The sequence below is a fragment of the Centruroides sculpturatus genome, unplaced genomic scaffold, assembly GCF_000671375.1.
Source record: "Centruroides sculpturatus isolate CEXI.00-Female unplaced genomic scaffold, Cexi_2.0 scaffold215, whole genome shotgun sequence".
In the NCBI taxonomy this organism is placed as follows: domain Eukaryota; kingdom Metazoa; phylum Arthropoda; class Arachnida; order Scorpiones; family Buthidae; genus Centruroides; species Centruroides sculpturatus.
The window spans coordinates 79,535-95,538 of record NW_019384381.1 but is presented as its reverse complement, the minus strand read 5'-3'; the positions used below and the strand labels follow the sequence as shown (position 1 = coordinate 95,538).

The window sequence follows — 16,004 nt, the reverse complement described above, 5'->3', positions numbered from 1 at the left end:
AAATATTTGGGATCGCCCACGCAGGTCAATGAGGTCAACACGAATATTTTCGGGAACAATGTAGGACAGGTTAACCTAGTTTGAAACACAAAATCTGTCCTTACAGATTTGAATTCCATATTACAGAATTTCATATTCTGAATACAGAATTCATACAGAATTTCAATGGTAATTTACATAATAAAATTATAAAGAATATTATCATCATCATCATCATCATCATCATCATCATCATTTATTATAAACTAGCTTACCCATCGCGCATTGCTGCGATCTCAGAAGAAACGAAATTCAAGCAAACTCGTTATGATAAAATTAAATTATCATTTTATCATTTTTATTGAAACTTATTATTATTATTATTCGTTTTCATCGGGAAAACATTTCAAAGTGTTGTTTCAATTCTATTTATTTATTGGAGTGCTCGTGGATACACGATATTTTTTGTTTTTCCGTCTGGTGTGTACACGAATAAATCTGAAGGTTTTCCGACGCATGAGCCGGCCACATACAGTTGTCCACGCGAGAAGCACGGATTCTCCAAATTTAGCCCACACACTCACAGCGATTGTCAGAAGCGCGATATTCCCCATTTATATATATATATTTTTAAATCCTTTATAATTTTAATTATTTAATTGCTCCTTCCTCTCTTCCTTGGCATGTTGTGAAATTTCTGATAGTTGGATAATAAACCGTTTTATTGTAATTTGTCTTTTTAAATTATTTTGAGTCGATACTAAAATTTGAAAAAGGGGGATACCTAGATCGGTAAAATAGGCGAATTTCTTCCTACAACTTCGGTCGTTGTTCGGGGTACAGTTAAGATTTTAACGAAGTTCGAGCGAATACATAATTAGCAAAAAAAGTCGAAATAATGTGATTAAACAAAAATTATTATAAATATCGTAAATAACAGTTCACAAATGCATATATAGAGATATTTTTTGAAGGGGGAAATGGTCTTCACAATTTGAAATCGATCGAACACGCTGTGCGCAAATGCTTGTGTAAACGCACGCCATCTATCGTAGGATAAATGTACTTCGTGGGAGTGTATTAAAAACTTAAAAAAACTTTCCAAAGCTTCATGGCAATCGTACTATGCCACAAACCTTTGCTGGAGTATATTAAACAACTTCCCAAAGTTTCATGGCAATCGGATAAACGGTGTGGTAATGCATGAAGGACACACACATAGACAGACAGACATACATTCATTTTTATATATATAGATAACTTAAAAATTCTTACAAAATGATATATACAAAAAGAGAATATTTTCTCTGTTGAGGGGATGATACAAATGGCTAAGGGTGATTTATAAATATGTAGGTTTAATATACAAATATAAGGAAATAAAGCAAAATAATCATAAATATTGGTAACATACATTCATACATAGTAACTCGTCTATAATGATAGTGGCATGTACTGTTTGCTTAGCGTTTGCCGTTTTTATTTTAAAATCGTAAAATCGCGGCCGCAGATTATCAGAAATTATGATTTTATCTGTTATTTTGATACTTTTGTTTCTTTATAATGTTTTATTTACTTTATTTTCCTGTAATTAGAGACAATACGGCTTTAAAATAAACAGATCAGATCTCACTTGCTAATAGATTATCTCAACTTTCACCGATTGTCGTCGGTTCCTTTGCAATCGGATAGGAATTGACCGCATTTCAAAGTCCAGTGTTAATTGTTTATTGCTCTTGCGGTAATGTGAGTAGAGCGGGAGAGTCGCGTAATGAACTGCCAAGTGTTTATTACCGTTTAAACAACTGCTTCCCGCTTGTTATTCTTAGTAACTAGATACATCTGTTAAGGTCGGTTAAAGTTTATTACTTTCACAACAGGGTGTCAAGTGAGCTGCCACCCACGCCCACCGTTAACGACAACAACGCGTGAAGTACAGTCAACCCCCTTATAATTACGATTCCTATAAAACTATTGGGTTGATGCAAAAGTTCGTCCCGTTTTTAACACCAACTGGCTAAAAGCGCAACACTGAAGTGTTATTTCTTTCACATGTGTAAAATTTCGACGTTGTTTGACAGAAGGGATCTCAGCTAGTATTTGAGAATAAAGTTGTCTTACTTAGTTGTGTTTTTAAAATTTTGTTAAGCATTACAAATGGCAGAAAATAAGGAGCATTTTCGACATATTATGCTTTTTTATTTCCGAAAAGGCAAGAATGCTTCGCAGACACAAAAAAAGATATGTTCTGTGTATGGTGAGGGAGCCATTGATGATTCCACGTGCCGTAAGTGGTTTAGAAAGTTTCGTGAAAGCAATTTTAACCTTAGCGATGCACCACGTTCTGGACGACCAGCCGAGGCTGATGACGACAAAATATTGGCACTAATTGAAAGTGATCGACACAAAACAACTCGAGAGATTGGAGAAATTCTTGGAATCAATCAGTCAACAGTGTCAAGGCGATTACATCAACTTGGAATGGTAAGCAAGGCCGATGTATGGGTGCCGCACGAGTTAACAGAAAAAAATTTGATAGACCGAATTTCTGCTTGCGATTCTCTATTGAAGCGCAATGAAATCGACCCATTTTTAAANGCTACGGAGATTTTTACGCTAACTATCGTCTGTCAGTATGTAAATTAGGTACCGTAAGTCTAATACAGTACTGTAATTTTATACATTTCTTGTGAAAGAAACATTTCTTATTCAATGGCGATTAAAATTATTTATATTAATGATGTCTCCGAAGTTCAAGGAACTATTAGCAGAAAAATAAGTTATTAGAAATCGGCTGCGGTTTGGTGAGCTGTTCCGCGATGAAAACAATGTTGAGCAATGGCGATGTCGGATGGTGACACTCGGTAAGTAATTCTACAATTTTTTATTTATAGCGTAGTTTATACGGATTATTTCCAAAAAATATATACGTGTTTTGGAAATGTTGAGTCGGATTAGTATAGAATCGATTAATTTTATGGAAGAAAATCTTTCAAACAGCCGTAGTCCATAAACTTGATACGTGTCGGGTTGTGATTGGAAGGATCTGTAAGAAATCGGATTCCTAGAGAATGGAACGTATCTCTATCTTATAGGGGGGTCGACTGTATCACGTTACTCTCTAAACAAAAACTCCCTTCCTTGTTGGAGGTGGGTCAGATGTCAAGGTTACTGTTTAATTTCATTGAACAGAATGTTGTCCTTGATATTTAAGAATCAGTTTTGTCAGAACTGTTTATTTTTAATACATTTTTATAATTTATTTCCGCTTCGGTTATAAAATTGTTTTTATCATTTTCTAAATCGTTTTGTTATAACTTATACTTGTATAAAGTTTATGAATTAAAATTGCAATGAACATTCCGTTGTTTGTATAATAAATAAATATTTATTGAGAGTTCAAGTTTGCAAAAAATGTTTTCATATCTCTTAATCGTCATTATATATATATATATTAATAAAATATATTGCCATTTTATAAACAGATCTCATTGTAATCAAACTTTTGTTTTACATTTTTAAATTCACATTATATTTGAGTCAACCTTTTACATTTTATAAGTATTCAGGTATCACATGATATGTCATTCGTTTCATATTATACTACTTACGTTATAAATATTTTTATACGTTTTAATTTTCTTTTACATGTTCTTAATTATTATGTAAAGAGAATGGGATCTAATCTACGAATGGCAGCTTTCCCTTCTCCTTTTCGCAACCTCTCCACTTTATTGGGTAGTGATCACGTTTTGCAAGTTGACAGACAAAACACGAAATGTATTGGTTTTTTATTATCCAATAAAACATTGGGAAATTTCCTTGAACATGATTTGTTAAAAGGTGTTAGCCACACCTTGTTCTACTTGCTTGATTGGCCATTCTTGTTGGTCATACCCTGCATAAAGCGTATTGGCCGTGACTCATTACGCACCTATATCAGATTCGCGAATCAGAGATAACAAGTATATCTAAGCGATCAATGTGCAAGCAATGCACATTATTGTCAAGTAACAGTTAGAATAACTGTTATAGCAATTAATTGTGCAACGATGTTATGAGTAGTTTGCAAAACACACAGATTAGAAATAAGTAATTACATTTATTAAGTTAAGTTACAAACAACTCATTAACAGAACATAGCAATTAAGCAATACATCGATGAATCGGTAACAGAACATAGCAATTAATCATTACTTCGATGAATCGTTAACAGAACATACCAATTAATCAATACATCGATGAATTGTTAACAGAACATAACATACAGTACAGTACCATACCAGTAACAACAAAAAAAAACGCAGATGGCGGGGAGAGGTTAGAACCTCGTCCAATATCCGACCTTGTTTACGACCGCATTAAGACGCAAGGGCATGCTAGCCACAAGATTTTGACAAAGCATGCCCTCGCGCAGCCTTTCCCAATGACCAGAGATGATGTCCCAAAGATCGTTGGGATTGGTTACGTTAACGGGGTCACAGGCAATGTCGGACCAAACGTGCTCAATTGGATTGAGGTCCGCCCCTCTCCCCGGCCATCTCATGTCCGCAACTTGCGGATGTTGTTCCATCCATGTTTCTACTATGCCAGCTGTGTGGACCGGGGGGCAGTCATGAACGAAGAAGAAACGTTCTTCTCCGTAGACAGCCCTCACTGTCGGCAATAATACCTGCTCGAGGATTTTGATGTATTGCACGGCGGTGAGGTGACCGTCTATGCGGACCAACACCCCGGGACCCGCGGATGACATCCATCTCCATATACCTGTAAACAGAAAAAGTCAATAAAGTTGTGATTTATGTAATGCACAAGCAGATAAGTTGTCATGTTCAAAGGTTTAATGATACAAAAACACAACATTAAAACACTCACCAATTGTAAAACGCCTGCTTCTTTGGGTGCGCCACACGTACTCACGATGATGTCTTGTACAGGGTGGGCGACGCACCCACACAGGCCCGGTGTTTGCCGACGAAAAAATCTTTTCATCCGAAAATATTACGTTTTTCCAGTCGTCGGCATTCCACCCCTGATATGCATAGGCGAACCCCAACCTGTCTACTTGGTTGCCTAGGGTAAGATTTTCTTTCTTTGCCGCCCTCCTTCCATATAGTTTGCCCTCTCGCAACCTATGAATAAAAAACATATATATTATCCTATTTCCTACATTTCTGTATACGCAGCAGCACGTTAATAAAAATGTTCAGAGGTTAAACATAGCGATCGAAACTCATTTCATTGGAAACTTGCAATATTATACTACAAATGTTACATACCTTCTCTTTACTGTGTTTGTAGACACATTTAGCCCCATCGCCATTCTATGCGATGAGGTGGTAGCGAAAGGATTCGCCCGGCTTGCCGCTATCAGCTGCTCATCCTGATTGGGCGTCGTTAATCGCGGGCGTCCGGTCGATCGCCCTGCAGACACAGAGGCGGTGTCCTGATGTTTTTTGATTATTCTAGATACCGTTCTTGTTGATATACGCAGACACTGCGCGATATCCGCTATCATTTTGCCTTCCGCTCTGTGAGCTATGATGCGCTCACGCAAGTTGTTGCTCAGTGCTTTAGGCATGCTCATCAATCCAGCGCTTTCAGCAAAGCCTTTATATACTCTCGATTCCCTAGATAATTGAATTTAATTTCATGGTAACAGACATAAATTATATTGACTAAAATCTGTCATTATTTACGACCACAGTCTCTTTCCAATTGCTATAGGTTTTCACTTCGAATATTCTGATAAATGAACCACATTACGCAAATCAGCCGTTGAATGCCCATTGGTCCTGAATGGCATCTGACCCGGATAAACAACGTTAGAGGCAACGTCACGCCTGCAATGATGGCTTTCCCATAGAAATTCTATGTGATGCGAGGAAAGCTGCCATTCGTAGATTAGTTCCCATTCTCTTTACATAATAATTAAGAACATGTAAAAGAAAATTAAAACATATAAAAATACTTATAACGTAAGTATTATTTATTGAAACGAATGACATATCATGTGATACCTGAATACGTATAAAATGTAAAAGGTCGCCTCAAATATAATGTGAATTTAAAAATGTAATAACAAAAATTATATTACAATGAGATCTGTTTATAAAATGACAATATATTTTATTAATATATATATATATAATGACGAAGAAGACATATGAAAACATTTTTTGCAAACTTGAACTCGCAAGAAATATGTAATCATTATACAAACAAGGGTATGTTCATTGCAATTTTAATTCATAAACTTTATACAAGTATAATTTAAAAGAAATCGATTTAGAACACGATAAAAACAATGTTATAACACAAGCGGAAATAAATTATAAAAAATGTATTAAAAATAAACAGTTCTGACAAAACTGATTTATTAAATATCATGGACAACATTCTGTTCAATGAAATTAAACAGTAACCTTAGATATAGTTGTTATCTCTGATTCGTGATTCGCATATATTCCATAACAATTGACGGCCAATACAGTTTGTGACCTACAGGGTGTGACCTACAGGAATATCAAGTCAAGCAAGTAGAAGAGGGTGTGGCTAACACCTGTTAACAAATCATGTTCAAGGAAATTTACCGATGATTTATTGGATAATAACAAACCAATATAGTTTGTGTTTTGTCTCTCAACTAGAAAACTTAATAAGTAAGCAATAAAGTGGCGAGCTTGCGAAAAGGGGAGAGAAAGCAAATTCAGAAGGAAAAAATGTTGAGGAGAGAAACATAAATTTAGAAAACACTGAGGCATGTAACCTTTGCAGTTGAACTTGTTTAATTAGAAAAAAAATTGAAATCTTAAACAGTGAATCTCCGAAGTAACATATTAGTTCCAAGTTCCTGTTGTTGCTCTCCAATCAACCAAAATGTAAAAGTCTCATTACCTGGTTTGACATTCGTGAACATTAAAAATTGTGTGTTCCTCGAGTCTAATCAGAACCCGAAAGTAGTTGATGGCGATAATGCGATGTATCGCCGTTAATTGTGCCATGTAAAATATTTATTTTCATTCTATTTCAAAACACCATAAGATTGTTTCCAATAGTTTAACCCCTTCATTAGAAAGCTGCTTTCGAAATCACATGCTGAAAAATGTATAGCTTTTGAATATTTAAAAAATATTTATTAGAACTTTAAAAAGGTGTGTATGTTTATTATTTGTAATATGTCGAAAATGGTTCCTGAATGGCATCTTTCCCAGATAAACAACTTTAGAGGCAACTCACGCCTGCAATGATGGCTTTCCCGTAGAAATCCTATGTGATGCGTGGAAAGCTGCCATTCGTAGATTAGATCACAATAGCTTTAAAAATACTTAAAAACATATAAAATAAAATTAAATGATATAAAAATATTTATTACGTAAGTAGTGTAGAATTAAACGAATGTCATATCATGTGATACGTGAATACTTACAAAATATAAAAGGTCGATTCGAATATAATGTGAATTTAAATACAATGTAATAAAAAACTTGAATACAATAAGATCTGTTTATAAAATGGCAATATATTTTATTAATATATATATAATGACAAAGAACAGATATGAAAACATTTTTTGCAAACTTAAACTGTGTATAATGAATAAATATTTCTTGAAACAACAAAACGTTCCCTGCAATTTTAATTCATAAACTTTATACAAGTATAATTTATAACAAATCGATGTAAAACACGATAAAAACCTTTTTATAACCGAAGCAGAAATTACTTATAAAATTGTATTAAAACTAAACATTTCTGACAAAACTGATTCTTAAATATAAATAACAACATTCTGTTCAATATAATTAAACCTTGACATCTGACCCGCCTCCGACAAGGGAGGCAGAGTAACGTGATACTTCCCGTGTTGTTGTCGTTAACGGTGGGTGTGGGTGGCGGATCACTTGACACCCTATTGTGAAACTAATAAACTTTAACAGACAGACATCTGTAGTTACTAAGAATAACAAGTGGGGAGAAGTTGTTTAAACGGTCGTAAAACAATTGGCGGTTCATTAAGAAACTCTCCCGCTCTACTCAAAGTACTGCAAAAGCAATAAAAATTTAACACTGGACTTTGAAATACGGTCAATTCCTATCGGATTACAAAGGAACCGACGACAATCGGTGAAAGTTGAGATAATCTATTGGCAAGTGAGACCTGATCTGTTTATTCTAAATCCATATCGTCTCTACTTACAGGAAAATAAAGTAAATAAAACATTATAAAGAAAGAAAAGTATCAAAATAACAGATAAAATCATAATTTGTGATAATAAGGGCCGCAATTTTACGATTTTAAAATAAAAATGGTGGACGCTAAGCAAGCAGTGATGAGCGACTAGTAAGTCAACCCGTATGACACGTGACTGCACGCTGAAAGTCCCTCCGGCTCGATTTCCTCGCCCCTATTATGGCGCAAATCGGACCAGTCCACTCTAAACGCCTTTGATAACAGGTAGGACGTCCTGTCTTATCAAGTGATCTGCTTCCGCCCAAGCGCAATCGATCGGCTGTTAGACAAGAATTATGGTCGGAGCAATCAAACTGACCATAATTCATAATTTGATTGCTTATTACATAAGCAATCAAAAATATTATACAAAAGAATAAAAGTAAGGAACATTTCTATAATTTAATTATTCATAATTAAATTTTTCAGATATTTTAACAAAGTAGTTANAAAGAGAATAATTAATAATAATATATTATAAATAACTTAAAATTCTCACAAAATGATATTTACAAAAAGAGAATACTTTCTCTGTTGAGGGGGTGATACAAATGGTTAAGGGTGATTACAAATATGCAGGTTTAATATACAAATATAAGGAAATAAATCAAAATAATCATAAATATTGGTAACATACATTCATACACAGTAACTCGTCTATTATGATAGTGGCATGTGTACATAAGCAATCAAAAATATTATATAAAAGAACATTTCTATAATTTAATTAACCATAATTAAATTTTTTCAGATATTTTAACAAAGTAGTTATATATTTTGTATAAGTTCTTTTTATTGAGATTGTTTAGACTTATTCTGAAATCAAGTGATGAGTTACAATTACATATTTGATCTATTCTATATTGGCCACGCAATCTAGTAAGTTCTTGGCAATTAAAGGTCAATGATATGGTGAAAAGTCTGCAGACTTACATAAGAAGCATTGAGCATTTGCAAAATTAATGTAGGTATTATTGACATAAAGAGTGAATTTGTTTAGACGGAGTTGGATTATTAACTGTTTCGCATTTAAGTTGATTGTTTGTGACATATATGGCTGGGCAACAGAATTTGTAACAAATTAATGTACCATGAATGATAGGTGCTTTGATTTAATGAGAGTTTGTCTTTATTTATTGCTTGAGATATTGCAGAATTTATTAAAAGTGTATAGTTAAATTTCCAGTCTTGAATGTTGTCTTTAAATAATAACTCTGATACACCAAATGTGTTTAGGATTTTGGTTAATTTGAATTGCCATAGTTGATCAAATTTTGGATTCTTACTCTGGATTTTATTTTCTTGATATAAATAGGTTATAGTATTATCATTTTTAAATTTAAGTTTATAGTAGAATTTAAATATACGTTTCAATAAGAACAGGAAAAGCCAAATACGGTTTACTTCATGCCGCAGGGCATAGCCTGGAACAGATCTTTCAAGATGAAATAATTTGCATAAATAATAAACATGAAAATACTTTAATTTATAAATATAATCTAAGCTCCAGATTGAACTTGCATAGTATATAATAGGTATAATTGTGGAGTTGAATAGTTTAATATGAATGCTCAAATTGGAAGTTTTCAGTTTGGAGCAAACGAATAGTAGGTTATTGATGGCTTGTTTTGCTTTTCTTTTCATTTTGTTGAAGTGTGCTTTAAAAGTTAAATTCCAATCAAAAATGATTCCCAAGTAATTTACTTCATTCATGGTTTGTAGAAGAGAGTTTTCATGATATATTTTAGTATTTTTTTCGGATATTTTACAATATTGCAGAATATTATAACTTTAGTTTTAACTGGATTTAATGTTAAGTAGATTGGATTAAAAAATTTATTAAGTTGGTTCGTTTTTCTTTGTAAAGAAATTTTTGTTGGAGCCAGGAGAACAAGATCATGGCAAAAAGGATATAATGAAAAACTCTATTACTTATTACAATACCATCAGTTGATTCGGAGAAAAGATGATCAATACCAATAAGATAAAAATTAAACAAGTATAGCGAGAGAGGGTCACCTCGAAGAATTCCATGGGATAAAGTTAATAATTGAGAAATGGCATTGCCTTGTTTGATCTTAATGTTGTAGTTTAGATACAGTTTTAATATTGCAGAAGGAAATCGAACTCCCGCACCACAAGTTTTCAGATTATGCACTAATAGTGGAACCTATATTGAGTCGAATGTTTTCTGAATATCAATGAAGGAAGCATATTACTTTTCTATGTTTTTTTAATAAATAAAGTTGAAGTATCATTAATAAGGTAAAAGTTGCAGATTCAATTGCTTTATTTTTAATAAATGCGTATTGAAATTCAGCTTCTAATTCCATGGTTTTTATCCATTGTTGAAATTTGATTGTTGCAAGGATTGAGGTGAAACATTTCCTTATAGTAGACAGTAATGCTATCAGCCTGTAGTTACTAGGAGAAGATTGATCGCCTTTTTTATAAATCATTATGAGATTAGCTGAGTTCCAGGAATCAGAGTAAGAGTTAGTTTTATACATGATGTTAAATAGGTTTAATAATTTTAGCCTAGAATTGTGCAATAACATTTTTAGAAATTCAGTTGGAATATTATCGTTTCCCGGAGTTAATTTGCTTTTTGTTTTTTGAATGACTTCTTTTAATTCAGTAATTGTAAGCTCAGAATCTAAGATGTCATTATACACTTCAGTATCTATATTTAGAGGTAATTCCAAATATCAAAATCAAAAGTATCAAAATCTATTGTAAGGAGCTTCCAAGTAAATTTGATTTAGATCGAAATCTCCGTATTATATTCCAGAATAATTTGTCATCATTATTGTTTTTAATTAGATTTAACTCAACTTTGTGGAAATAATTTGTCTTTTTAGTTTTAATTAGATTATTATAAGATCATTTGGCTTTTTTATGATTAATAAAGTTGAGATCACTAGAATTTTGTCTAAATTTTTTAAATTCAGCTTGGTAATCATTCTCATTTTATAGCAATCAGACAAACCAAACTTCTTTAATTTTATTCTGAAGATTTCTTTTGTCCTTATTAATACATATGTAGTCATTTAATATGGTTATCATTAACTTGTATCTTTTTCCACTATTAGAATTCATTATTTCCGGGATGGCTAGAAACTGATTGTCAATTTTTCTGTCCAGTATTTTGAGGTATTATATTTTATTCTTGGAATATTATTGAGTGGATTGTCAGCCTTCTTTGATGGGAATAATGAAAATTTGGCAATTGTGGGAAAGTGGTCAGATATGTCAATGGAAGTTATAATAAATTTTAGACAATAGTCTAAAAGTAAATCAGAGCATATTGTGAGGTCAATTGTAGATTTACCAGTGTGAGTTAAACAAGTATATTCAGCAGGGAAATTGGGTTTAATGCATCCATTCAGTATAAACATTTTGTATTCTGATATTGTATCTATTAACTTTTTCCCCGTATTATTGACCTGTTTATCTTTGGATTGTCGGATATTATGAATCAAATGATTAGGTCCCTCATATTTAGAATCCATTACTTCACCAATTCTAGAGTTAAAGTCACTCAATATAATAATGTAAAGGGTTATATAATGCCATGAATCAATTATTTTGAATATTTCGTTTAGAGTAAATAGATCTCCAGGCGAAACATAAGCCATTATCATCATTCGTTTATTATTTATATTTGCTTGATTATTTTTATTTATTGAGATGGAAAGAAGTATATAGCTGGCAGAATTTCTTATCTGAATTATTTTGCAATAATCTTTTTCTATCAATAAACATAAACCACCACTCGGGCGTCCTGGGCCAGCAGATTTATGTGCTAATGCAAATTCCATTGTAAACTTGTTGGAGAAATTAGAAGTATAGAATTTATCAGACGTAATCCAAGTTTCTGTTATAGCAAGAATATCCAGTTTATATTTTAAGAGTAGAGCGTTTACATATGAAGTTTTATATTTAAGACCTTGGCAGTTCCAATTTATAACAGAAAATGAATACTTATTCCCAAAATTACTATCACATTGTGTTTGGCTTTGATTTAATGTATATCGGCTTGTTGTGCTTATTGAATTAGAAAGTGGTAAGAAGGTATCTGCATGGACCAGCCTTTTCATGTTGATATTATATGTAATTTTATCTCGTCCTGTTGTTATGATGTCATTATATAGTTTAGCTCATGGATTTTGTTTCCGTATTTCATATAGCATTGATAGTAAATTTTTATGTCTGATTCTTGAATTTTTTTGTGAGATCTGGTGAAATTTGTATGTCTCCCCAATCTTTGAGCAGTTTTTGCTGTTTTTGTTTTTTATAAGCAAAAAAGACATGATTACAAAGTTGATTATTGCGAAATGTTATTCTTATGGTTAATTTTGGTAGTTTCATTAATTGGATTACCTCTAAAATATCGCCTTGATCTATATTTTGAATATTTAATCTAGAAACAGCAAAATTATAAATATCTAGTTTAGAAATAGCCTTCGAGTTAAGGTAATTGTATACCATGATGTTATTATTATCATTAGTTAGAGAGTCCATTTTAAATTGCATGAGATCTTTTTCTACTTGTAAATTATCAATCTGTTGTAAGTTAATAATTTGTTCTTCCATTTTGATTGTTGTTCTCTAGTTTCCCGTAAGTTTTTGTGAATTAAATCTAATTCTTCCTTAATAAAAGTAATTTGATTAAAAAATTTGTCATTTGACATTTTTATAAGATTGAAATTTTTTTCCAAAGAACTGTAGAAGTGTCTAATAGGTTGTCTGGAATATTTTGCAAAGAGGAGTCAGATAGAGTTGTCTCACCTGATAAGTCTTGAATAATTTGTTGAGATAAACTTACATTGATGTTTTTGTCCCCGCAGAGGTCTCTTGTAGGTTTTTATCCAATTGTAAGTTATAGTCTGTAATGAGCTTGGAATTTGTTGCAGAGAATTCATTACGTTTACTCACTGGTTTAGTCCAGTTGGGTGGCGGTCTTCCCTGCTTAACTGGAGAATGTTGCATTTTTATTAATATAGACTTTTCCTTATTATTATTAGTATATCCAACAGTTAATCTTCTTTAACAGATCAAAAAACGTGTTAAATAATTTAGTTAATCCTTGAAGTTAACGTTGCAAATGAAGTGCTTGCAGAAAGTCGCCAACATCTCTGACAGTTGGGATACACACCCATAACAAAGAATATAAAAATCTTTGTCACAAATAAAAGGTCATCTCTGTAAGTGAAGATTAGTATTTTTTCGGTTCTCAATAGTAACTGAAAATGGTGGATAGTGAAGGCAAAGATTTTGTATTCTTCATTATAATTTTAATACAGTAAATTACCTTTGACTGTTTTTTAAAATTATATTAGGGACCACAATATTCAAAACTAATAAATAAAATAAAATTAATATAAGGCTATAATAAAATATTTTTTTAAAATAAAAAAAGCAAAAAGTGTTATATTAACTGTATAAAAGTAATTAAATGTAAAATGATAAAAAGAGCCTCAGGAGTTTATTCAATCCCATGTTGGACAATTGATTTGGAAGATATCTTATATATGTGGGCTCTACTAATTGATCAACTATAATAGATCCTGATAGAACATTCCCCTGATACTGTTGCGGAACTTTTGAGTTGTCTCTGCTGTATGGTAGCAGGATTGATAAAAGGAGAACATTTTTCGAACAGAATTGGATCATTTGGGAAAACATCATTTCACATCAAATGGAATTTTAATGCTATAAGAATTGATAGCTGTAAAGAACAGTTGTGAACATATGCCAAAAATTGCACAAAAATGACTGTTTGACTGATAGAGTGTGCATAGCAAATTTTGTCTACTGCCTGCCTAGAAAAAAATTAAAATTGATTTGTGATGAACAGTGTGTCACTTGTGGTGAAACCTGGCTACAACAATTTTTTTTTATTGAGTGAAACAGGCCAGTATAGTATGGAAATCATCATTTCAAGTCAACTCAGAGCAGAAGTTCCATCTGTTTGAAAATTGGTGATCATTATTTTCTTTGCCAGGGATTATACTACCAGTAAATTGTCTCCACATACAATAGTCACAAGGCAGTGCTGCCTGTCAGTTCTGCATACATTGTTGGATCACATTCACAAAAAGCATATCAATCTGCATTTCAATTGTTGATAGCTATATTATGACAATGTACATCTGCATGCTACTAACATAGTGACATAGAAAAATATCTCATGCATCCCATATCCATTGTACAACCCAGATTTGACACTGCAACTTTCTCTTATCTCCAATACTGTATCTGAAGTTATGGAGAATTCATTTTCCATTCACAAAGCAATGATTAAAGCATTAGAGGCAATTCTAAAGATTATCTCAAAGGATGGTTACTATACAGCTTCAAGGATTGGCAAAAATATTGACAGAAGGGAAATACTTTGAAAAACATCACAGTTGCTCTGCTCCAGAGTTGTTACTGTGTGAGAAAAAAGGATTTCAATATACTTTGATTCACTCTTTTATTTAAAAATATAATTATGAAAATTGTTTATTACAAAGAGTTTTGAATGTTAGTATTGGATGAAATAAAATATGAAGTCAGTTTTTTGTTGTAAAATATTATAAAATGAACAAATATCTTATATTTGTAAACAATATGTAAAAATAAAGTTAAATAATTTTAATTCTAGATTGAAGAGCAAATATTAGAAAGTTTAGCATGGAAATATGACTCAAATTTGTGGAATGCAATTAGATCTTTAGGACTGCCTATTCCTTCTTGTGAAGATGTAAGATCAATTCTATTATTAGTAAATTGTTTTTGAAATAACAATTTTCTTAATTAATTAATTAATGATTATGTTTTTTTTGTAGGTATCACTGCCAAGTCAGATGCCTGGTTCACAAACAACAGGTCCACCTCCACAATTGGTTAGTTCACCATTAGCCCATCCAGCTGTTCGTCGTATAAGTGGAATTGAGCGACCCATTGCAAGGAAAGGTAAGGAAAACAAAATTTTTTATATGAGATTATTATGGAAATTACAATAAAGTAGAACATTTTATTTAGTGTTTTGATTGTTTACTGCAAAAAGATATTAATTAAATATTGTAAGATATATAGTTTCAAATATAAATAGGATACCTATAACCAGGGCTGTGGAGTCAGAGTCAGGAGGAATTTCTGGCCAGACTCCAGCATTTTAAATTTACTTTAATTTTTTTATTTAAATAAATGAAAGAAAATTTAATCACCAAACATATGCCGTAAATCCATCGGGCTAGTTTTAAGGCTAATTACTAAATAAATTACGTAATTAATTTGGCACTAGAGGTAAGCGTTAGGTGCCATCTCTTATTAATATTAATAATTATAAATAAATTAATTAATTTAAATAATTTAGAACCGCTGGGAGAAAAAATCGGCCCGGAGCGGGACTCGAACCCACAACTCCTGCTTACCGTGCAGATGCGTTGCCAGTTACGCTATCCGGACCTCCGATCCGATCTCCTCTTCCAGCGTATAACTATGTAACCATCGACGGTTATTACAATGCCGGCTGGGGACACATTCAGTGCCCACGTCCTACTCCTATAAGGCACTCAACCGGCCATCGCAAGCCCCGGCAAGGCGTAATATATATAAACATCGCTAAACCCGATGTAATATAGCTAATCACCAAACATATGCCGTAAATCCATCGGGCTAGTTTTAAGGCTAATTACTAAATAAATTACGTAATTAATTTGGCACTAGAGGTAAGCGTTAGGCGCCATCTCTTATTAATATTAATAATTATAAATAAATTAATTAATTTAAATAATTTAGAACC

The 16,004-nt window shown here is 32.4% G+C and overlaps 1 protein-coding gene across 1 annotated transcript in view; it reads left to right on the top strand.

The window, feature by feature from the left end:
* Positions 1-16,004, top strand: part of LOC111617886 (retinoblastoma-like protein 1) — a 133,897-nt gene that overhangs the window by 102,749 nt on the left and 15,144 nt on the right. The window contains exons 14-15 of the mRNA XM_023359235.1: positions 14,862-14,960; positions 15,046-15,172. Of these exons, the coding sequence (XP_023215003.1) occupies positions 14,862-14,960; positions 15,046-15,172 (226 nt within the window). The remainder of the gene's footprint in view (positions 1-14,861; positions 14,961-15,045; positions 15,173-16,004) is intronic.